The 24,781-nt window shown below is 39.9% G+C and overlaps 2 protein-coding genes across 3 annotated transcripts in view; one reads left to right on the top strand and one right to left on the bottom strand.

Moving 5' to 3' along the window:
- Positions 1-24,781, bottom strand: part of LOC129368878 (uncharacterized) — a 75,277-nt gene that overhangs the window by 30,503 nt on the left and 19,993 nt on the right. The gene's annotated exons all lie outside the window — the stretch shown is intronic.
- The window catches only part of nectin3b (nectin cell adhesion molecule 3b), a 31,999-nt gene continuing 9,511 nt past the window's right edge, over positions 2,294-24,781 (top strand). The window contains exons 1-6 of one of the 2 annotated variants that reach the window (XM_055044043.1): positions 2,294-2,442; positions 10,744-11,091; positions 12,777-13,076; positions 13,560-13,677; positions 15,766-15,917; positions 19,954-23,863. In XM_055044043.1, coding sequence (XP_054900018.1) covers positions 2,364-2,442; positions 10,744-11,091; positions 12,777-13,076; positions 13,560-13,677; positions 15,766-15,917; positions 19,954-20,624 — 1,668 coding nt within the window. In that variant the 5' untranslated portion in view covers positions 2,294-2,363 and the 3' untranslated portion in view covers positions 20,625-23,863. Of the gene's footprint in view, positions 2,443-10,743; positions 11,092-12,776; positions 13,077-13,559; positions 13,678-15,765; positions 15,918-19,953; positions 23,864-24,781 lie in introns of those variants that run through there. The other variant, XM_055044044.1, reaches the window with a different exon arrangement.

The raw sequence follows: 24,781 nt of genomic DNA on the forward strand, positions 1-24,781 counted from the left end.
CCACTGTGCACTTAAATCTTTTGTTGAGATATAGTTATATATTTGGGATTTTATCTCAACAAAAGACATAAAATCCCAGCCAAATGCGTTGAATTTGAGATTAAAATGTGACAAAATATGGGAAAAGTTGAGTAGCATGTATTCAACTTCCCAAAGAATCGATGCATTTCACCCCCTGAAAAACAAACAGTTGTTTACAACGTAGGGCTGTGGATGAATGAGATACTTCAGAAGAAACTCCGTCCATGTAATTCAGAGTGAAAAGCTGACCTGGTTAGCGCTCTGTCCCCAATATGGGGGGCTTGCTGTCCCCTCATTGTCCTCTGCCACTTCCAATTCCACCAAAAAAGAGTCTGCTGATGGGAAAACGGTTGCACTTTAAGCTACATAATTATTTTCTCTGTGTTTAATACCCAAGAGGTTGTATTAAGAAGCAGCAGCGGGAGAAAAACATTAACAAAAGTAATTTCGTGTTATCCACGGTTGGATTACTTTGGCAGGAAGCCAAAAAGTTTGAATTTCTAATGAATGATTGAATTTTCCAAGCTCTAAGATGTTTGGAAAAGCAGATTTTAAAGATGATCACCTTAAATTCATAAATGTTCAAAATAAATATCAAGATTTAGACTGTTATTAAACAAGGCAGATTAGAGCAAAACCATCGCTGTCTGGAAGCAAAGTACAAAACAAAAAGTTCTTAAAATCTACATAAAATAATTAAATATTTCACTTTTTTTGGAAGATAAACTTTGAAGAGAAACAGAAGACAAGCTAAATCTTGCTGAGAACATGTCGTCTTTTTTGGATGGGGCTGTTGGAGGTTGTGGGCGGGAGGGTAAAACACGGGAAGGAACACCAGCTTCTTGCACTCAGAGCTGCGAGAGCTTCAGTCGGTGGAGTTTCATTACCGAGCTTTCAAAACATCACAATGTAAATGAAGCGGATTATTACTGGAACCACGCACCGAGGTGCCTAATAAACTGGGCTTGAGAGAGCAAAGATCCTAAACTAGGAAACAATTAACTGTGATTTAAAGTCTGAAATAACACGTAAAAGCTTGTGGAGATCTGGGAGATGTGATGATGCAGGTGGAAGAAGCGTCCAGTGAAAAAAAAACATTTAAACCCTTTGAGTTATTCTCACATTTTGTCACGTTCTATCATAATGTCCTCCACCGGGACTATGGATGCTAGACAAACACAAAGCAGTGCATGCTTGTGAGCTGGACTAAAACAGGTCAGAAATCTGAACCTGTTCACTACGTCGTCCGAAAACGGAGATAAGCGTTCAACTAAACTACCAAAAAATTTTTTGATCAGTGAAAAGCCCCTTTACAACTCCACTTCTGGATAATCAAACAGCTGCTCTTAGTTGAGCAGACTGTGAATAAATGAGATGTTTCTGGAAACCATAAGAAGTTCTGTCTGCTGTTTGTTTGTCTCCAATCAACAGGAGTGCAGCATAAATGTGCAAATGTGTGACATATAAGTAACAATGCACATTAATGAGAACACAGATGAATCTAAATCCAATTAAGGACCAAAAAGTTGACATTTTATATGATATAATCTGCATCCAATGAGATTTGTATTGGGGGGAAAAAATGTGCAAAACTGGTTGTGATTTAAGAACAAGAACATTTCAATCTAATCCCAGCAGAGTAGCTCAAAGCTTTGAAAAAAAAACGCATCTTATTTTTTCTGGTAAGCATCTTTAAAAACGGGTCACTCGAACACAAAATGCCAATAAAGCACCTTGAGGATGCGAGAGACACTTGTAGGAACATTCGTAACAGTTTTTCTGCTGTATCATAGAAATGTCTTGAAACTCTTTCTTTGAATTTAATTGTCGGATCTTGCAAGTGTTGTTCAATTTTAAGACCAGAATTGCTGAGAGGGGAAATAACGCTGAATGTTTCCACGGTTCTCCTTTAATATTGAGCCATTTTTTACTATTTCAACAAAATAAAAACAAAGCAAGCAAATACCAAAGCCCTGCTTTGGCATCTACAAGAAAAAATAAATACTTATCCATATTTCCATCTCGAAAAAGGCAGGAGAGGAGAAGATCTGATTGATCAATATCTGTGGAGTTATCAACAGAGGTGACGTAATGTGAATATCAATGGATCCTTCCTGGAGGGGGAGGATGCTGTGGATCTGTAACCAGGGGCCCGCTCGCTCCCACTGTCAGGTGTGCCCACGGCCTCCCCGCTCCCGCCGGCCCACATGGTACAGTCCACATGCGGTTCGGAGTTGTTGCCGAGGAGGTTCCACTCTTCAGCGCTCCTCGAACTGGCATGCATCCTACGCTTCGGCCCAGCAGCAGGGGACTGGACTGCACTTCTTCTTCTTCTTCTGACAATGCTGCTCCTTCCTGAGCGGAGGCATCTCAGGCAGCAGGGCGAGAGCGCGCTCTGCTACGTCTTGTGCTTTATTTCAGGTGAGTCCCGGTTTATTTCATGGCACTTTGTGTGTTTTTTTCCCCCCCTTCTTTCCTTTCATTTTTCCGGCGTGCAGACAGAAGTTTTGTCAAGAAGAACCGGCCGGTACCGACAGCCGCGCGCTTCCGACACGAAGTTTGTGTTTTGCGCGAGTTCCGCCGGCGTCATTTTGGAGGCTGAAACTTGGTGCCAAGTTCGCCTCGGGGGGGAAGCGGGCCGGCACCTCCGTGGTCGGCGGTGCGAGCTGGAGAGACGGCGAGCACGGTGACACGGAGTGATGTAGACCCTCAATTAGCGAACCGGGAGGTCACTGCGCAGCCGGTGGCAGCCATATTAGCGTCATAAAGTGTTATATTAGTGTGACGTGATGCGGCGAAGACACCTGCTCCAACAAAAGAGTTGAGGAACTTGGATTTGAGTCACCAGACAGAGACGGTGCTGATGATACAGCCTCCCACCCCCACACACACACACACACACACACACACACACACACACACACACACACACACACACACACACACACACACACACAGTGGGATGAGGGTCAGCCACCATGTGCATCCTGAGCTCATTATGGTTTAATCAAAGAGTGGGCAGTTTACTATCTCCACCCAGAACCACGCAAGTTTGCGCCCACAGCATCCTGTGCAGAACCAGCAGCCAGAAGAGCCAGAGCTCTGGGGTTTGGGTTCCAACTTGGACCGAAAGCCCGGCTCTGATCTGCCCTCGGTTCAGAACCCAGAAAGGCGTAATGAATGGGACGATGTGATCCAGCAAAAATGTTCAGAGTTTCTTTCTTTTTATGTTGAGTATCGTGCAAAACTTTGCACAATTTCTATGGCTGTTTGCACCATTGCTGTTTTGAAAGTTCAGGTCTAGCTGTATGTTAGTGATCTGTGGAGATGGGTGAATGTTACCTGGATTACTGGTTTTAGTTTTAGTTTTTCTAGGGTCAAGGACAATAGGAAAAAAAATAAATCATGATTTCTACATTTTTAGTCTAAACTATTTTCCATTGTTTGTCTGTAGTTGGGCTTTTGGATACATAAAAACGTAGAAAAAAAATTAAAGAAATGTTAAGAATCCTTCATCATATTCATTGTGGTTTGACCAACATAAATATGTAAACTGGAACGAGAGATGCAACCCACATCCCTTTAAAAACACAGAAACAGCCATTTTAACTTAGTCCAAAACTATTCAAACCATACTTGATGGGTAGGTGAGCCAAATAAAAAAATACAACAGCTTTTATATTTTAATTTCTTTACATGTTCTGCTGCCAATCATGTAAGAGTTGGGCATGTTGTGTTTCACAGTTTTTGTTCGTGCCTCACAGGATCCTCCACTTGAGTGTTGTGGAGTGTTTCCTCTGCAATTAAGCAGCAGGACAGTTTCAACGACCGGAGGGCTTTGATCAATTTTGATGAGGATTAAAATATAAAATGCTATATATTCTTTAGCATATTATTGATATCCTGCATATTGTCTTGTTAATTTGAGTCATTGTTTTGTCTAAAGCTGTTAATAAATTTGAGGGTTCAAGCTTAGGGGCAGAGATAGACGCTTTCCTAGGTCTAGTTAAAGTCTGCTGCACATTTCAATGAGTTTTGACTTTCTGCTTGTTTTGAATGTAAAATAGATGTGCAAACTGTTCCAATTTATCGCATTACCATCTTAAAGTTGCACGGACATTTTTTTCTCCTTTTTTCCCTCCCTTTTTTTTTCTTGCAAAAAATGCTTTTCTCCATTCTTCGATACTTTAACTGTAGGTCGAAATTCTATAAATATACCAAGGATTGGACTAATGGCAATTCAACTTCATCTTGAGCTGCACAAGTCACATATTCATACTTTTTCTGCTCAGAAAAGGCACGTGTGCCAGTGTGGACGTTGTTAAAGAGGGAAGATGCCTACTTTCAGTTTGAGCAACATGTTTAAAAATGGATATAAAGCAAAAAAGACAACATAGCCTGCAAAATTTATTAGATCTCTTGAAAGAGTGATAAGCAAGATGCAAAAAGTATATTTAGAATCCTATACTGACTTGGACCAATCCTGAAAGAGTTTGCGAATGTTGCTTTTGGAAATGCAAAGAATCGTTAGATGAAGTAATATAACCCAGCTGTTCTGTTATCTTATTGTGAAATTTAATCACAAAAGGTAACGCTTTATGCTGCATTATCTATGTATTTTATTCTAACAGTTTTAGCAACATAGTCACTTGTAGACTAAATCCTTGGGTGAATTAACCTTAGAAAGGCATGTAGTTTACTGGTTAATATTTTACAAATCTTCCTAACTGATAAAGTGCCCAACTTTCCAACATTTTTAGCAAATATCTTCACAATCTTTCAACATTTCAAGCATCTTGCAGAACATCATGTAAAAAACTTGGTTACTAATTGATTAAGAAATTAGAAGTGACTAATCAGTTAATTTCATATTTGTTTATTTTACTACCTCAGACACCAACTGTAAGTTGATCTGTAATTAAAGCAACAGTGGAAACTATCTTTTTTCTACCTGAGAAGCTAAAATCTGCAGTCGTCCTTATTGTCTCTCTGGCACAGCCAATCACCACCAAGAAAAATGAATGGCTCTCCTGGATTGGTTGCTTTGGAAAACCCAGCCGGCATCGTCACAAGTAGCAGAGCTTACGTCGGTCAACATCCCAAGCTGCATTTTCTTTCAAATATTTCATGCTCTCTCAAAAATCCAAATGATTGTAGGCAAATTTCTGTGAATAATTTGAAGACACTCTCCACTGAAAAAGTCCACAAGTTAGTGGAATTGGGGAATACAGTCAGGCAGTGGTCGGTTTGTTTTCATGAAGATTGAGTCCAACAGGGATACTCAATAAAACATCAAAGCATTTCTTCAGCAGTAAGAAACTTCAAAATCTTGATATAATTTGTTCTTGGATGCTTTTTTCTCTTGTTGGAGCCATTGTAAGAAAAATGTTGGAAATTGGTTAACGTTTTCCGGACATTAACACCAAAAATATGATAATTAGAAAAATCCTCATGTTTATTTTTCCTTTTCTATTGATTGAAATGGTTTGTTTTGGGTTTTTAAAAAATAAAACAGCTCTAGGATTGCCGAATGTTTTACACTCGGTGAATGTTCACATTTGCTCTGCCTTCTCATATTCTAAGGAAGTGTGCTTTACTGCCCACCTGGTCGATAATTTGGAAGTAACCTTAGCCGTGTTGCTTTACTTGCAGCTCAGTGTGTTGCTCTAGAGTCATTCTCTACAAAACACAGAGCACATCTCTGATGCACTTTTCTGCTGGCCAAGTCTTGTTCCTCCTAAGGGATTTGCTTCTAATAAGCCACTTTGTTCTGTTTATTACAGCCATTCATAACTCTGGTCTTGACACTTGACAGCATTTAGGTAGTAAGAAAATGCTGACTCAGACGTGACCGAACTGTTGCCTCAACAACAAAACTGCACCTACTTTAAAAAGGTTAATTGAATGCCTTTGACATTAAGAACTGATTGAGATTAGTTGGAGGCATGAGATCCGATACTCCTTCGCTGTCCTCCTTATCATTCACAACAAGCTCCGTCACTTCCTCCCCAACACTATTACCACTTGTCCAGGAATCTCCACTTTCACCAAGACAAGCTGCCCTTTAGCAAGGTACACATACTAATACACTTACCGCCACATAAGTGGCGCACGTGGAGGTAATATTGACTAAAGTGAGAACGAGCAGAGTGTCCCCAAGGAGCAATTTGTCCTTGATGCCAGGACGATAATAAGTATAATCTGTTTTCTGCTCTCCGTCAGTGAGACGCGGTGTGTTGAATTTGCAAACCTAACTGAACGTGTCTAGAGGTTTCTCTCTTTAGGTTATAATAAGAACTCCTCTCTTGGTCTCTGGGGGTTAGGAGGCAGGAATCACAGTCGCTGTGTCAAGATGGGAGGCACGTTGGATCAGTTGGAGGACGCTCTGATCATCATCACTCCTCTTACTGAGCTGAGGAAAACAAGGCCAGGGTTATGTAAGCTTGTCATCACGTCTCCAATAAAAATTTAATTCGGTGACTATACCTCTTTCATTTCATATTCAGTGCAGAAGAAATTCCCACTGCTATGATGGGATTCCTACCCCCCCAATTTCCACCATTCAATAAGGAACATAATTGGCTTTTTGCAGAAGGAAGTGGATGACTTGCTCTGTATTGTTCTGTTGTTTCAAGCTGGATTTAGGTTTGGCATTTCTGTGCATTGAGTAGCTAAACAAGCGTTGTTCTGTTAGTGTCATGGAGGTATTTGGCTTAACCCACTTGGCAAGGGACAGCGAGATTACAGATTGGTTTACAGTCCACTACACTGGCATTCTACAATTTTTTTTTTCTTCTTTTGTGGGGGGAGGGAGGTATTGTCAACTCTGTACTAGAGAAAGGAAATGAATATTTGAATGAACCTACCTTTAAATGCCAACGTACATATAAATGAAAAATGTAATGCATTAAAACGTACATGTGCCATAAAACTTGAGATGTAATCACATAAAATGCACGTAAAACCTGAAGTAATAAAGCAGCTTTTAGGTTTTATGGCCAAGCTGCAGGAAGTAATGTTTTCAGTCTGAGGTAGATGCTGCCACCTCTTTAGTTTCCAGTTATCTGAGAGGTCTTCATGGTTCACACCAGTTTAGAAACTCTGAAATGTCTATGTATGTCACAGCAAGTGTAAGGTTTTTTTTTTTTATATTCACTGTTTTAAATAAATATTTATTATATTGATTGTCCACCAATGGTGAAAAAGAATCGGTTACTTTTATTTTGACCAGGTGTGGGCAGGTCAACTTTTGAAAAATTAGATTTTTTTTTCTCTTCTTATGCAAACTGATAACTCTTTTTTTGCTCTATTATAAATGGATAAAAATATTTCACATATATATATATATATATATATATATATATATATATATATATATATATATATATATATATATATATATATATATATAAAGTGATCAAGGTTGGAGATACACACTTAAAAACTACCGCTACCTTCAAGGAACATGCTGCACACTTTGACTGATTAATGCCTGATGTGTTTAATTGTTGAATGAGTGCAAGTCTGCAGAAACGAACAAAATTATTTGTCATAAGTTTTTTAAATTTCATTGAAGAAAGGAAATCTGTGTGTGTGAACAAGTACAAGTTGGCCTTTTAAAAAAAAGACCAGAGTTGCTGTTGTAAAGTGATTTAATGTTGACAGAGAAACTTTAATTGGAAAAACTAACCGCTAACATGAACATAAAGTCTTAACACCTTTTAAACACACTTCTTTTTACCAGTTTTGCAATAATCTGAATATTTTCTAAGACCAGTTTCTCTCCAGAGAGGTATTGGGGCTTCTTGTACTGACACAAAATCAACAATAAAATGATGATTTGAGAGGATTTTACTGACCACTGTGTGCACACTGAAACCCCAGAACAAGGAGGGTCTGGATGGAGAGCGACGGTGATCTTCATTGGCTTCAGTGCAGTGTGGCATTGGAAAGTATCGGGCTCTGGTATTCATGCGTTTATTACTCTGACACATCCTGTTCTCAGTAAGATGAGATTTATATGTCTGGGTCCTTCTAAATGAGAAATGAGATCTGCATTTAAAGGAATAAACATTTCACAGCTGAGTAATATCACACGGTCACTACTGTTCAATTTGTACATTGGCTGAGTTTCGGTGGAGATTTTTGAAGACTTTCTCAGCAGATCAGGCTCAGAGAATACAGAATGTTAACATTTGCAATACCAATCAAAAGTATTGCAATGGAATTTGAAAAATAGGGAGACTTGCACTTTGTGCTTTACTTTCAGAAAAATTTCCAGACTGTGCCAGTTTTTGAAGACCTGTTCTTTTGTAGATTGAGGTTGGTCAACGACTGAACTGCTTCTGGCAAAACAACAGAAGGATATTTGGAGTCTGCTCCCAACCGAGTGCAGCCAATTTCAATTTGCAGTGATGTTTTCCTCTTGACAGCTTGTTACAATTAGAGATTTAATGAAATAATTTAAGTGTGTTATTGTTGCTCGATGCATTTTATTATGTTATAATTCCTGCTTTTGTATTTAGATCTGATGTTTCTCCTCGACGCGCTCCTGCCTCTCCTCTCCCTCAGCCCTCTTTTCTTCTCTTAATGATGATGTCATCGTGTTAGCATATCACTTCCTTTCCTTCCCTTTTTTTTCCTACCAGATGCAGGCTGTTCTCGTCATTTGGACTTTCCTCAGGATAGCGTTGAGCTCCTATATTTCAGTCTTGCAGCATTTCTGCCTCGTGTAGGTAGCAGAGTGCCTGAGTTGGTTATATTTGGACAAAAGACATTCACAAAGTCTGATTTTAATTCCTAAATTCAGGTCAGTAGGAGGGAGACTTCTTTTTCTTTTTTTTTTTTTTTGTGATTGAAACCACTTAGTTTCCATGTAAGCTGTTTGGTATTTGTTCTAACCCCCAATTCTTGCTTTGGTTAAGACATTTTTAAACTGATGCCAGAATATGTCAGAGGATTCAGATATGAAATGGACTTTAACATCAAAAATTCACTTCTCCCATTGAAGCTGTCCTGATATTTTAGATCTTTCCTTTTCAAGTATTTAAAGTATCCTGTTGCAGTGGTTTTGGATGAGGGTTGGTGCTTGATTCAGTTCTAAATGCTTATCTACAGTCCAAGTTTTTCTTCACTGACTGGACTGCATGCATACACTAATGCACATAAATTACGTCTTTATTTTCATTTTTTTAGCATTTGTTCTCAGAGATTGGTATATCTTACAAATAAAAGTAAATAAATCTGTTACTGTGATCCGTATTTGAGATCTCAGGATTAGTGCTGCAATGACTAGCATTTTATTTTGTTTTGTAGATGATTTATAAAGATCTACCATTCCTAGTTTTAACTGGTGTAGCTGGCTGAAAAATGTGGAAAAATAACTAACTTTTGAAAGATAACCCAAAAGCTACAGTTTTATTTTGTTGTGCACTATATCAAGGATTTTTTTTCCAACCACAGCGCAGGTTAAACGATGTCTAAATAATGTTATTACAGTAGAATATCATCTGGTTTATAGTTGTTAAACAATTAATAAGTTATTGAAAATGTACCTGAAATTAGAAACATTTAATCATAGCTCTGCAGGTTGACAAACCAAAGACAAAATAAGAAATTGACTTTGTAATCTGTCTTTTGTGTCTTCGATTATATATATATATATATATATATATATATATATATATATATATATATATATACACATATATATATATATATATATATATATATACATATATATATATATATATATATATACACATATATATTACCAACAACTTACACGCTAAAGATTGTTTATTGCAGTTTTGTAGTGCATTTATGACCATTCAGTTGACAATCTGGGACGGTTGAGATAAAAATCATCTATATTTGGGCTCCAGTTGATTCCTCCCTACTATAATTTCTTGGTGAAGGCTTCAACCTCACAGCAATGAGTGTGGCATTAGCATTTTCTCCTGTTGGTCTGGTACTGCTGCAGTCAAAAGTATCTATGACCTGAAGAAAGTCCCACTCAGGTCTTCATCACTCAGGACAATGAAGTGAGACTGTTGAAGACTTGTGAGGAAGCGTATCGTCGGAGGAAAGTTTGCCTTCACTGAAAGTTTCTCGTTCAGAATGAGTTATGCAGCTTTAGTCATAAATGGGTTTTCACCAATCCTGTTCATTTTTGTCCCAGCAGGCAAGAACCTTTTTAATCACCGAGGCGTATTATGGCTGTTGCCTTTTAAATAGTCTCATCTTCCTTGAAAGAAAGAAAACTTACTGCAGCCTTTTCTGCTGCCTTTTCTAACTCAGTGAAATATTACACTTTTTAGGGAACAAAAAAAAAAAAGACTACCTCAGTCCTGCCAAGTTCTTGAAGTCAGTTCAAATAAATATAACTTACAGTAGCTTAAGACTTAATCGTCCTGGATTTGGTCATGATTTTTTTTGTTATGGATCGGCTTCCAAAACAAATGCGTAGATTAAGGGGAAGCTTCCAAATGTCAATAAAATAATTTGTAATTCTAGTTAGAGTAGGAAAATATTATAGTTTAATTAAACACAGGACTGTAATTTGGATTCAGAATGTGAAAAACACTTTAGAAAATTCCTTCATGTTTAAAAAAAAAAGTATATTCCTGAATTATGGTTAGTTATTAAAGCTTCCAAGCATTTTGTGATGGACGTTATTGAAGGCGGTTTGTGACTAAATCGCGCTTTGTGTCCTCTTGCCAGGTGCTGTGTGCAGTCAGGTGGTGGTGCCTCAGAGAGTGAGTGCCGTGCTGGGAAAAAATGTGACTCTAGACTGCCGGGTGGAGGTTGGCACAAACCTCACTCTGACTCAGAGTTCCTGGGAGCGCCGCCTGCCTTCCGGCTCCGTAACCGTGGCGGTGTATAACCCCGAGCTCGGCACCTTCATCCCACCGGAGTATATCAACCGCTTGCATTTCCGGTCGCCGTCCTCTCACGATGCCACCATCGTGCTGGAAAACGTGGGCTTCTCAGACGTGGGGATCTACACCTGCAAGGTGGCTACGTTTCCTCTGGGAAACACGCAAGCCTCTACCACCATCAGTGTGCTTGGTAAGTAAGTTTTCTTTTAAGATTGAAGTCCTATGTTTTATAAACACATGTCTGATACTCTTTATTAGCTCGTGCCATATTGTTCCACATCTATGAATAATTTAACAAATATAAATGGCAGCAGTTTGGGAAATATTGCTTCACCACCTCTGTTAATTCTTGACTTTGGGATTTCCATTTTAGCCCAATTTAATTTGGCTTTTGGACGTCTCGTTCCAATCCCAAATATGTGATTAAGTTCCTAATGCATTTTTAAGTAGTTGGTATTGGAGTCGCTGGCGAGCTCAACTCCTCGTATCTGTAGTTGATGGAAAGTCATTTTTATGCCTGCTGCATCCTCAGTGAGTCCTGCAGTCAGCAGGTTTTAAAAAAAATCACGGCAAAATCTTCTTTTCTTTTCTCCACAGCTTCCAAAACTGCATCCCGTGCCGTGCTCTTAACTTTTGTAGTTTCCTAGGGAACAGGCAAATGTTATGTCAAGACTGGTGCCAACTTTTAAACTGATTTTCCCTTAAGGACGCTCCAGTTCTCTAAAGAATAAAGAGTGTAAAGATTGAAGACTCGATGTATAAATCAGAATGGCTCCATTTGTTTTAAAATATGATATTTCCATGTAAATGTAACTAGTTCAGAGATGCACTTGAAGGGGTCACACAAAGTTGTTGGCGTTATGGTTCAATATTTAAGACAAGTGAGTCAAAAGTTTACAATCTGTTTGAGTCGTCATAATCTGAACATTTCTGAGTGTTTGGACGGTGGGATGAGGTCAAATAAATCTGATCAGAACTTTTCACAGTCGCACTATAGAGAAAATGACGACCGGTGGACAAAATGACAGAATGGCGCAGGAATTTACTAAATAAATGAGTGCCAAATGCCCACATTCCCCATGGAGTTACATGTGTACAGGATGTCTGGCCAATCAGATTGACTCTCAAAGTGCCTGCACATTTTGAAGCACACAAGAGCTGCTGCGTGTTGACAAACGAGCAACAGAGGAGAAAAGAAACATATTATTGTGATTCTCAAGAAAACAAGAGTTTCCTTTTATACAGGAAGTGATAGATTTCCAAAAATCTCAACCATTAAGTTAGTGCATAAGTTAGAGCTAATTAAATGCATTTTAAGTAAAAACTGTTTTTAAACAGTTTGCATGGACTAGTATTGATGTCTTTAAGTTAGCTTTCTGTTCAGAGTATATTTAGCAACATGTCTTTGGAATAAGTCGCCTACCTGTAAAACATTTTATTTTTTCCCATAACTCCTTGCTGCTAAGTGAAAACCATAAGAGCAAAGACAGAGGAACAGAAATCCTATCGCTCGGGAAGCTCCAGTTTAGTCAGGGTCTACTACTGATCCGTGTATCGGCGTCATTTGTTCAGTTTGTGAGCAATATCAAGTTCAAGGGCTGTGTTTTCAATTTTGCTGAGGGGATTAACCATTTTTCATTTGGGCCAGAAGTTGTCACTGCAGAGACGCTGCATGTGCATCCACCCTGTACGTTTTTTACCAAACGCATCATAAAGAGGGATGGAGACACCTATTAAAGCTGTTATTGTTTTGAGTGGTGGAACGTATCGAAGTTGATCTAATAGTTCAGTACTGACAAAAGTAATGTAAACAGCATAATATGCTGTTGGTAGAATTGGTTTTATTTAGTTTTCCTGTGGCCGTGTGTTAAACAGTGGAGCCAAAGGTCTACGTTTCCGCCGGCTCAGCCGCTCTGATCGACGGGGGCAACGACACCGTGGTGGCCACCTGCATCGCCGAGCGAGCTCGGCCCCCTGCTGAGGTGTCTTGGGAGTCCAACCTTTTCGGCCAGTCGGAGGTGCAAATGTTCGACGACGTCAACGGCACGACCAGCACACAGGTGCGCTACATCTGGCAGCCCACGCGCCACGTCCAGGGCCACGCGCTGACCTGCGTGGTCCGTCATCCGGCGCTCCAGAGCGACTTCAGGATCCCCTACCAGCTCAACGTGCAGTGTAGGTTTCCATGTAATCGTCTGGATTAACATACCTAGTGATATTAATCTAAAACTATCACTAGTGGGTTGAGGAACTACAATTCTGCAAGTACTGCTTTGTTTTCCTTTTTTTCTTTCTGACTAAGCAGTTTTTCTCTTTTTAACCTCACTGTTAATATTCTGAATTTTAAATATTGTCAGCATAATTTAAACAAGCAATTCATTAAATCTAAGTTATTTTAAAATATTTTGAATTTTTAGACACCTGCACACAAGGGCAAGATGACAACATTGTATAAAATGGAGCACTCAAACTGGGACTTTATGCTAATTGTGAATGGGAAAACTACAGCAATCTCAGCTCCAGAGTAATCATTACAGCATATCGGAAAATGCTCTTATGCGTTAAAATTGATATCGAAACCATGCTAAAATATTTTGCTCAAACACTGTAAATTATTGGACTAAGTTGTGTTTCAAACATGTTTTTCTCTTCCTGCAGTTGCTCCTGATATATCCGTTGTGGGCTATGATGGGGACTGGTACGTGGGCCGAGAAAACGTTCAGATGACATGCAAAGCCAACGCCAACCCACCGGCTAATCACTTCAGGTGGATCAGGTGTGTGTTTAAACTCAATAAGCTTATTTATTTATCCTGGCCCAATGAAAAATAAAAATCTAAAACTTTTCATCTTGTAGCAGAAGATTTAGTTGCACTTATTGGCGTTTCTGCAAATGCACTCAACTCTGCTGACAGTTTCCTTCTATTCTCCTTTTAGTCCTGTATGTTTCATAAGCTTAACCTTAAACATAGAGCTTTTGTAGGATGTCGAGGTTAAGTACGTTGGTTCAAAATGACAGCTAACACAGGAAAAATATTCACTTGGAGAGTAGAACGTCAGCTGTCACATCAATTGTTACAAAGCAGATCCCGTCTAAAGGTTTTACTGAAGAGCTTTGTATAAAAGTGTAGCACAAAAAAATGTCTTAGTTTTAAGACATTAAAACCCTCCCAGAGAGCACCTGGAGAAGTTTGAAATTTTGCATTAAAACTCTAACCTGTTTACACTAGTACAGGAACAAATTTGTTTCTGTTCTGACATAAATCCTACCAGTTATTTTCCCTGCAGTAAATAACTTTTGGGGTATAAAGATAAAACTCAGTCACACAATTATCTGACAATTGGTCAGAGTGAATTTATTCATTTTTAAAGTGTTAGTATAGAATATTTAGAGCGAGCTTTGGTGGCTATCCAGTCTTATTCCTGTTTGTTTAGACTGGGATTCTCTAACCAGTATCCTATCTGTCCACTCTGCAGATAAGATACTGGTTGCCACAAAACCACAGCAAAGTGGAAGGAAAACATTTGAAAAAATGACTAAAATCCAGAAGCCTATGTTCATTTACTCTATGCCTTTTTTCTCCAATACCTGTGAATAAAATCCAGGATGTCTTGACAGGACCTGAACAGACAGTCCGAGCAAAATGGATCTAAATCCAAATGGGAATCAGTGGCAATACCTGAAAAATCAATGTTCAGATGCAACTGCAGTAAAAGCAGGATCTGAAGAGTATGCAGTTATGCACTATTTTGTCCATCAAATAAAATCCCAGGAAGTTGTTTCTGGTTTTAATTTGATGTGAAAAACTTTAAGTTGTGTGTCCTTTTGTGAATGGCCTCCTGGATGAGGCTCATGCTGCTGCTTCGGGTCCTTGCCATAGCGTGATACAAATTTGGATTGTAGAGGAAAGTAGAGCTTAGGCTCAAAGTAACTTGCATCTCCCTAAAAGTGAGCTCACTGTGTCTGACAACAAACAGAGCCTGGTCTCTGTTCTTGGCAGGCGTCTGCTTAGCGTAGGGAGGTGCCTCCAAATGCGTAAAAGTGATATGAAACTTCTCTTAAGTGCAAAGTGGAAACATGCGTTGATGTTTTTTAAATATGGTTTCTGCATGTTTCATCATCTTGTGCTGCCCTGGGCAACTGCCCCCCTGACTCCTGTTAAAACCTGCCACTGCCTCGGAGCAAATTAAAAATGCAGTTTATTTTATTTTTAACTATTTTAAGTTTTTAACATGTTGAAACTATCCCCATGTTGTGATAATATGAGACAGATAATCTGTGAAAAGATCAATTTCCTCCACCTCTGCCCTGTGCTGTCTGAAGAAATGCACCGCTCCCTGTTAAAAACAACCAATCAGATCTAGGGCTGTCTTAGTGCTGTCAATCAAGCTTATGAACATGCTTCTCAAAGTGCTAATGGCGGAGAAACAACTCATCTTTACCAAAAAACTGTTCAAATTTCACAAAACGCATTTCTGACACTGACGCTACGTCAATGGAGAGAAGCTGTAGCGTAAAAAAGAGGTGGGGTGTGAGCGGCCATGATTGGCCAAGTGAACACCTAGGCCCTCCTCCTGGCTGTGATTGGTTGTTCATTGTTGGCCCTGACAGAAGTCAGTGGAATTCCTTTTTTTTTTATTATTATCTGTCTTGTGTTCTACAATCATAATTAGTGACCGTTTCAATGAATATGTAAAAAAATAAATAAATAAATGTTCATGAAAGTTGCATATTGCAGCTTTAGCAGTTTTTTACAAGCTACAAAAACCTATAAAATGCTTCTTAAGATTAAGATCAGCTTTGATTGCTGGTAATTTGTTTTCGGCCGGCCTCTGATGTCTTCCCTTCTGTGTGTGTTTTGCAGATTGGACAGCGATATGCCAGACGGCGTGGAAACGAGGAACAGCACGTTGCTTTTCCTGCGTCCCCTTCATCGGAATGACTCTGGCGTTTACAGGTGCGAGGTTGCCAATGACATTAACCTCCGCAGTCGAGATGTGCGCATCCTCATACAAGGTGAGCAGAGTTTATAGACAGGAACACAGCTGACTCCCAGCTCTGTGCATGCGTGTTTCGTCATTGAGGGCATGACACTGACATTGTCCTTCGAGCTGAAATGTGACACTATGCCACTCTAAAGCTTCGTGTACAAACTGAGTGTATGAAGCAATCCACTGCACAGTGTGCTGGATATGATCTCAGATTTGGACCTAGCTGCATGCAGAATAGCCCTGATTAGCATGAGGCCTCCAGATGTTCAAACAGGGAGTCCCTCGGTCAAACAGCTGCCATTACTTAATTCCTCTTAAACACCACAGTGCATTGCTTTTCTGCTCTATCCTGTTGACTTGATGGTGAGGGACATCCTATCTCTGATGTGCATTATAAGCATGCTCCTCTGGCCTCTCCAAGACTCTGTGGAAACTCTTGTCTTGAATGAATCTCCACGCTGTGATTATTAGGTTTCCCCCCCCTCCTTTTTAAGTTCCTTTCCTTCTTGTGTTTCTTTTATTTCTGCATGTGTCATGCAAGTAAGAAGCAAAAGCCTGCAGCCTCACTGTGAGATGATGTCCCAGATTCATAAAACATTAACTAGTCCTTTTCAACTCCTATTTATTATTTATCATCCATATTTCATTTTCCTTTGAGAGGACCTGTACGTGTGTGTTTTGTGTGTGCACGTGTCGGTGTTCCCTTCGCTGTATGTGTCGTTGTGGGTTTGCTCGTCTCGTTGTAGAGTTTATGCTCTTGAAGACAACAAACCTCTGAGTTCATGTTTCAGATCTCTAAGCTGGGAATCTTTGCCTCACATTTGGCCCCTGCACTGAAGTTACAGTATCAAAGTGATTTTTTTTTTTTTTCCATTACTTTAGCTGCTTGTGATTATAGCCTTTGGGTTGCCTGTCTGTGGGCATAACCACTAACCCACTTTCCATAAGGAGGGTTTTCTCCAGTGTGGGGAAAGTATACACACGAAATAAGGGCTTGAAAATAATTACATGTGTGCTCATGATTAGATATCCAGGTGCAAGGGATGACCCTTGCTAACCCTTTTAAATATAGTAAGAATATATATTTTTAATGAAGTTTTGTTGTGTGGTTCAGGGTTTATTTTTTTTGTAATACTCATTTCTGCAACAGTCTGTACATTTTTACATTTTTCTAGTTTGTGACTCTTTATCTCATAACCTTCAGCTAATAGTGCTAGAGGGAGAGCAGCATGAATATAATGTTGTTAGAAAGGAACGTCAAATATAGAGAATAACAGTTTGGTTTGCTTTTCTCTGGAGACATAGCCAGAATTTGGCCAGAGATCAATTAATTTCCAGCTTGACTGGGTCTGACTGGTGACCAGCCGGTCAAAGAAAATGTAAAAATCCAACATTTTTTGATGTGTCAACACAACACATTTAATAATGACACTCTTCAGTGTGAATGCCGTCACTGAGTGAAGACTCAAACTTATGTTCAGAGTCTTTACGGTTACGTGTAGGAAGTTGGGCTGAAAAACTAATTGTGTAAATTCAAAGCAGAGCACTGCAGTAACAGTGTTAATTATGATCAACTTATTTTAGTTTTTGACTCTTATTCTTTTCTGTCATTAAAATTTCACTCTTTTTGATCTTTAGCATCTCAACTTCTAAAATTGTGCATGAAGTTTAATTTTCAGCTGTAAAACTTGAACCAAAAGGCAAAATACATTAATGGTTTGCATAATTTGGGTTAACGGTACAGGAAACACTGGTTGCAAGCGGCCGGTTGTGGTCGCGATATCACACCCACTGATATTGCAAAGCATATTGCCATTCAGTGCTCTGTGCAGCTCGAGTAGGAAGCTATTTAAAACTGAACAGCATTTTCTATTTTCTGCTGTTCATTCAGAGCTAAACTTTAGCGAGCGCTGGTCATTTCGCTCCTTCATCATTTCATGCTTTTGCAGTTTTAGCAGTTTTGCTGCTGTAAAGGAGCAGTCTACCATAGGACATAGATCCATACTTACCTAGGGGATGTTTTGTTGAATTGGCAAAAAAGCAATCTGAGCCACAGTCGACTTTAGGGGATATTAGAAAAGGCTGAACGTATTGTAGTCTTTCTTTGGAGAGTTCGACCTCTGTTACTGGACATGCTGGGTTTAGAAATATTACCAAAGTTTTAGAAATATCAGAAAAAATGGTCTGTATTATCTAGAATATATAAAGGGAATGCTAATTGTGCTAGTTATATAATTTTTGAAATAATCGTTCGGCAGAGAGGTTAGCATGTCGTCTTGCTTAAGAGGTTCGCGTGTGTGGATCCTGTTTCTGTTCTCTCTGCGGTTTCTCTCCTGGTACTCTCGCTTTTTTTTTCTTACAGTTCAAAACCAAAGATATCTGTGTACGTAAATAGCTGGTTGTCTGGGCGACCTGTGGCACAGCACACCAAATGATTTAACTGAAACTTTCAAGATTTATGCTTAAATAGTGTTGTCAAACATTAGCTGTGACCTTCTTCCAGCAGCTGCTGGCAGCAGCATGTTCAGCACCTCCATAGAGACGGCAGGAGTTTTTGATTAACAGCTTGAGTAAGAGAAAGTGTTTAAGGAAAGAGCAATTTCTTTCCTTTGTAACTTTTTAATGCCTTTTAGTGAAGAGTTGGACTGTGACGAGCCTGAAATCAAAGCAATAGGATGCTTTATAGCTCAGACTGTTGTTCTAGAGGATGCAGGATTTATGCGGGGAAAGTGCTCAAGCCGTCGTATAAATAACTTTTCTGCCTCCTGACAATTCAGCAACAGATGACGAGGAATTTCCAGAGATGTCCGACGCAGAAAATATAGCTTTAAAATGTGAATGTTTTTATTTGCGTGCTGAGCGTCCACTTAATGGCCCTAAAGTTGACTGAGCTCCATATCGCAGGAAAAAGAAAATGGTGCTAACCCTCCCACCCCCGCATTGTACAAAAATTACATCCAAGCTTATTCATTCTTCTTTTTAAAAACCATTAATTGTGAATTACCTACCGCTGTATTATAGTGAATTATTGTTGGAAGATAAAAGCTGTAACTCAAAACTGAAACGTGGATTTTGTGAACCTTTCCTCTCTTGCATAGAGAAAATTATGTCCTTCAAAAAGACCAAGGAGAAAGATAATGCAACAGCCACTGCCGGTATTTCAGGGTGTTGATGTTTTTAATTTTAGTGATGAAAATAACTTATGACTTTTCCAGGATAGGATTTTTATTTTTTTTTAAGAATTTCTGGAAGGTTGCTCAATATAAAACCAAACGTTGCTCTGCTCAGTTCAACTTTGCTGTTATCTGCTTAAGTCAGATTGGGGGCGATGTTGTTGTTCACCAAAACGCCCCACGGCAAGATATAAATTTACATCCGTTGGCAGGCGGCTACTTTTTTTTTTAGTACAAAACGACCAAAACAGAAATATAGAGAATAGCAAAGGAGCAACATGACCAGCAATTCTTGTTCAGCTCACCATTGAACATCCAAAATTTTTTTCTTTTTCTAAATAGTAGCTTTTTTCTGGTTTTCTAAAATTTCTTTAAAAAGAAAAAAAAATTCACTGAAAATGAAAATACCCCGATTTGAGCCTACTTCCTACAGTAACAACTTCCACACTGAAGAGAGGGGTAACTGCAGCCTGGTAGTACTTAAGTATGGTGCGTTCAGTAATTGGGAAAATCGATCAATTGATGCTGGTCAAGAAAAAAATGATGATTATCACAGATCTAATAATTTTATTTCTTTTTTTTTTTTTACAACAATTTTCTTCATCTTCTCACAAAGTCGATGAACTTAATCTGAAGTAAAGCCCAGAAAGCAAAGCTTTAGTACATAGTTTGGTGTCTGGTTGTTCCCAAACTCTAGATTTTACTCCTCACGTTCTTGCAGCTTTAGAAACCCTTGGCCACTATAAGCATATAGACCTTAGATTAGTTGATTATCTGTCCCTTCTTAGTGAAATGCTGATGTAGATGCCATTGACATTTTCTGCTTCTGTCTGTTCATCTCTCCTCTTTCACCCTCCATCCCCCTCTCACCCTGTTCCCCTCCATTAGATCCTCCCACCATGCCTTCCACCATTACCGCTCCTGTCCTAACCGGCTCTTCCTCCTCCACCTTTGTGGTTGATAAGGGCCACGTCCTCCTGAGCTCCCCTACACTTGAAGCCCTGCCTGAAAGTTATCTTGGTTCCATAGTGGGTGGGGCCGTGGGCGGGGCCTTGTCCCTGCTTCTGGTGTTGTCTCTGGTCGGCGTGTGTTACCTACGGAAACCGCAGACTTTTCACGGCAGCTACTACGCCAAGCAGAACCACGGCACTGCTGACCTGCAGAAGGCCGCCGGGCAACACGAGCTGCGGCCCACGAAGGCCGGCGGCGGCGCCGGCACCCGGGATCACGACCGGGAGGAGTGGGGCGACCGCGAGCTCCAACACGAACGAGACCAGCATCGCTATAATGAGTACAGCGGAGAAAAGTATCCCGTTAATGGCTACACGAGGGCCATGAGGGAGAGCGGCCGCCTCAACCAGCAACAGACTCCCCGTCAGGAACACGCACAGTTTTCTAGTCCACAGCGGCCCAGGTGCGCCAGATACCCTCACCCACCTAAACGGCAGGGAAACGGCTCCCCCTACCTGTCGGATGACTGCTACGATAGCGGGGCCGACGGCGAATACGTGTCGCACACAGACGGCTCGCTCATCTCACGTAGAGAGTGGTACGTTTGATAAGCTGGTTGGTTCTGCAGGAGCAGAAATGCAACTAAGATTTTTTTTGTTGTTGTTTTATGAAGAAAACACCTTATTGTACGTGTACACACACCTCAGTTCTAGTTCTCTGAAGCTGGTTTGTTTTCAACTCTTTGGGACTGGATGGTTTGGATGTGGAAACACTGGGACTCTTCGTTCAGTGTGACATCTTGGTACCTTTATCTGTATAAAAATGAAGTGTGTGCTGTTGCTGCCTTACTACATGGACTGCCACAGTTGATTTAGCATGAACAGTGTCTCTTCAGTTGAAGCCCTGGTGGCTCCAGATAGGTGGCTGCAACAACGATCAAAGTCTGTTATTCTGCGGTTTCAAACTTTTTCCAGCTGATCATTTAATGCCAACTTACCAGACTCTGTTGGTTAAAAATGACTCATTTGTTTTGTTCAATTTATCTCAAGAAAATGAGTTGCTCGCAAAGTTCTGTAGCTTCTTGTACATACATTACTTTAAGTCTCTTCTTTATGTTTTGCCAAGATACTTGATTGAGATTGAAATAGAATATCTGTAGATAGCTGAACAGTCATTGCTAAAATGTTTCATTTTGTTAAAAATCATTTGGTTGCTGTGAAATTCTTAGTTATGAAACGTTTACTCAGATTAGGTTGTCATGTATGTTGTTTATGATATAAGTATTTATGGAGGAGATTCAGAATTTACTCGCCAAACATTTGATATCTTTTTCTGAGCTGAGCAGGTCAGCTGAGCCGAAGTGGCACGTACCTAATTTGTTAACTTTGTTGTGTTTGCACCTGTTTACAAAATCACTAATATTTTTCCTCTGTTTCAAACCTAAACTCGCAGGATTTAAGCAAATTAATTTCCCAAGAACCTGCACAGGAAGTTCACTATGCTCTAGATTTGTCTCCGTAACGAATCTGATGGCTTTTGAACTGTAACAGCGATGAAGTGTGTTGCACTGCCTGTCCCACAAAACTCAGTGACTCATTACATGAATTAGTTTTCATTTGGTCTGCTCTTATGTAAATTACGGGGTAAAAATTCAGGACATAACGTGGCAGTAAATTCACTTCAAGAACATTCATCCTGAACTGATGCATGACAACTTTCGTTTTTAGTTGATCATTAAACCGATGCCATGAAACGAAATAACAGGGAAATTACTTCCATGATATTTTTAGCTTTTTCTGGGAAAAGTTCCAGGTTAGTTATCCTCATCAGTCCGCCAAGCATGTTCACAGTATCCTGCCGCCTTTTTATATAATGATGGCTCTGTTTAAGAGTTTGGTCGCTGGCATCAAAAGCGTGCTATCAGCAGGGTATTGTTTGAAGCAGCAACCACCACACGCTGGCCTCCTCATCAAAAACGGCTTTGTTGCATAATTAATTTAGATTTTTCACATTTCTTTTGTCGTAACACTTTTCCACACAAACCGCTAACGGTTTTCTTTTCTCTTGTCTGAGCAATTTACATCATGTGTTGCAAATGCAAGCAGAGACGATAATGGATAGTAGTTCTCTTACGTTCATTCATTCATAGAGCAGAAAAACTTAAACAATGTAGACGCATCGGGTCTGTTTCTCACCTGGTTATCAGCACTTTTACTCTTTTACTGCACAGACGGAAAATAATCAGTTGCACTCATAAATCTGAAACTACAAAAAAATATAACGCTTGAAAATAACACTTTGTTTTTGTAAATTTACTTTCCAGTTTATACTCTTGAACATAAGTACTGTGACTTATTTTTATTCTTCTTTTTTTTTTTTGTACTTGTCAGTGTTATTGGGCTTCACAGCTCCAGTAGTTCAGGTCTCAAACATTCACAAATTAATGTGATGTAAAGTTTTTGTATGCAGAAGAAGAAGAAAAAGAAAACGGTATCCTGGCACTTGTACCCATTTACTTGACCACATGGAGGAAATCCAAATATTTTTGTTTTCATGTACACTAATTGTGAATAAATGCCAACTTTATTAGTATGATCACACCTTTACGAGGCGAGCTGCCAGATGCCGACTCTATCGAACTTGTGTGTAAAGTAGGGAAACATTGCCTCACATAAATGTCATCAGCGTATATAGGTAAAATATGTCACTGTTGTGTACAGGGTAGCCTAAAATAGAAGAAATGCTTTATTATCAGAGTAACAGTTGTTAAAATGGGAAAGTGTATTTCAAATTACTTGTCTGGTTGTGAATTTTGTGCAGTGTCTAGGCTGCTGTAAACGAGAAAACGACCACTAACTGTTGTCAGCAAAGTAGTAGTATTACAATTTATAGAAAGATGGTGCACACTTTCATAATTCCAGAAAAAAACTTGATCTCTTTGCTTGTTAAAAAAAAAAAACTTGAGGTAAAAATTTCTGTTAAGTTTGCTGCTGCTATGTTGAATCTATTTAAAATGTTTGTTTTTTTTTTGGGAGGGGGGGTTTATTATTGAGTTTTGATAAATCGTCCTCATCTTTCACAATCGTCCAACCAAAATGAAATGTACGCTGTAAAGACGATTTGAGCTGCCGGGTTAAACAGCCATTTCTTTTCCCTATTGGATTCCTATTGCATACACGTGGAAAACAGGAAGCTCGGCACTCTGAACCCTACTTCTGCTCGCTCCTATGCACTAAGGAGGAGATTCCTTTAATCGATACGTTTTCAGCTCGGCTCCTCGGTTTCCAGCTCCACGCCTGGATCGATGAAGTTCTTTTGTAACCGAAGTTTTGTATCCAGATCATCAGTAACCTCACCTAAGTTGAGAAATACAACTAGTGCCTTAGATACTTTTGTTTTGTTTTGTTTGCTGTTTATGATGGATGTGACGTATTTTCTCTGAATTGTATTTGATTTTGATTTCACTTAGTGCCAGGAGGAATTCTTAGTGCCATATTCACCCTGACAGAGGATGTTGGTTGTATATTTACAAACCAAGAGGCATTAAAAAAAAAAAAAAAAGCAAAACAAACAAAAAAAAAAAACAATCAGTGAAAGCTTTGAATGAATTTTCCTGTGAAATGAGAGATCTGTAAAGGGGGTTGGTTTATGTAACGTCACCATTGTTTGAAAAAAAAAGAAAACTTCAGTGTCACGTTAATTTAAAAAAAAAACTTTTTCTTTTTTGTATATACAGCAGAAAATGTAAGATTGTGGGAGGAAAAAAAAGCCAGTGAAAGCAGTGGAGCATTATTTTGTCAATCCTTTTGAGAAACTATTGTTCAATAAAGCACCTTAGCACCTGTGAGTTTCTTCTTCTTCTTCTCTCTGGAGCGTTTTCGGCTTGCCATTACTCAGACTGCTCAGACTCAGCCTCTTTGTTCATCTATAAATGACATCATCTCAAGCTCCCCAACGCACACTGCTGCATAACTCCCCTACCCCGGCCCCACCCCCTCCAAAAAAGAGAGAGAAAAATCCAGCGTGTGTATTTGGGACGCTCCACATGATGTAATTCGGAAGCTCTTTTTTTCTTCTTCTTTTTCCTCCTCCTCTCTCACTTCATCTACTTCATCTCATCTTTGTTTCTATTTAGGCTGAGGATTTATAGTTTTTCCTGCACTGCTGAGCTGTTGGTCTCTGGTGATATTTCTGTGGCCAGTGGAGACCCTCCAGACGCTCCATCAGTCCCCGCGCTTGCTTCGTCTCAGGACAGGGAGGCCTTCGCTCCTCTCTTCTCCTCCGCCCCGCTGTCTTTCTCCCGACGTCTGCCAGCTGGTAAAATTAAACGCTGAGTGTTTCCGACTGGCCCAAAGTCCCCACTCTCCAGCCCATTGACTGTCCCCATGGCAACAAGCTGCTGATGGAGGCTGTTGTCCGTACCTGGCCACAGAAAGCGGTGGGAGAGGGGCCTGCCGTGGAGCTGAGAGGTTAAATGGGAAAAAAAATTGGAGAGAATTAATTGCTCGTCGTGAAAATCTTTTTTTATTCCCCCCCCCCTGCCACTCGGAAGGTAGAACCACACCGCCGTGACCTTGACTCTACTAAGGTCACGCTTCAAAAGTCTTCATTTCAGCCGACCTGTCCGGCCGGGGAAGGGTGTCCGTCTCGGCCGCAGCGGCTGTCACTCTGACCTTAAAGCAGGGCAGGCTCGCCCTCTGTCTCGGTCTGAAAATAAAAGCAGCTCGGTAGCTGTGATGATGTCAGCCGGCGACGCTCTGAGTTT

Source organism: Poeciliopsis prolifica, unplaced genomic scaffold (assembly GCF_027474105.1).
Source record: "Poeciliopsis prolifica strain line A6 unplaced genomic scaffold, Auburn_PproV2 SCAFFOLD019, whole genome shotgun sequence".
Taxonomy (NCBI): domain Eukaryota; kingdom Metazoa; phylum Chordata; class Actinopteri; order Cyprinodontiformes; family Poeciliidae; genus Poeciliopsis; species Poeciliopsis prolifica.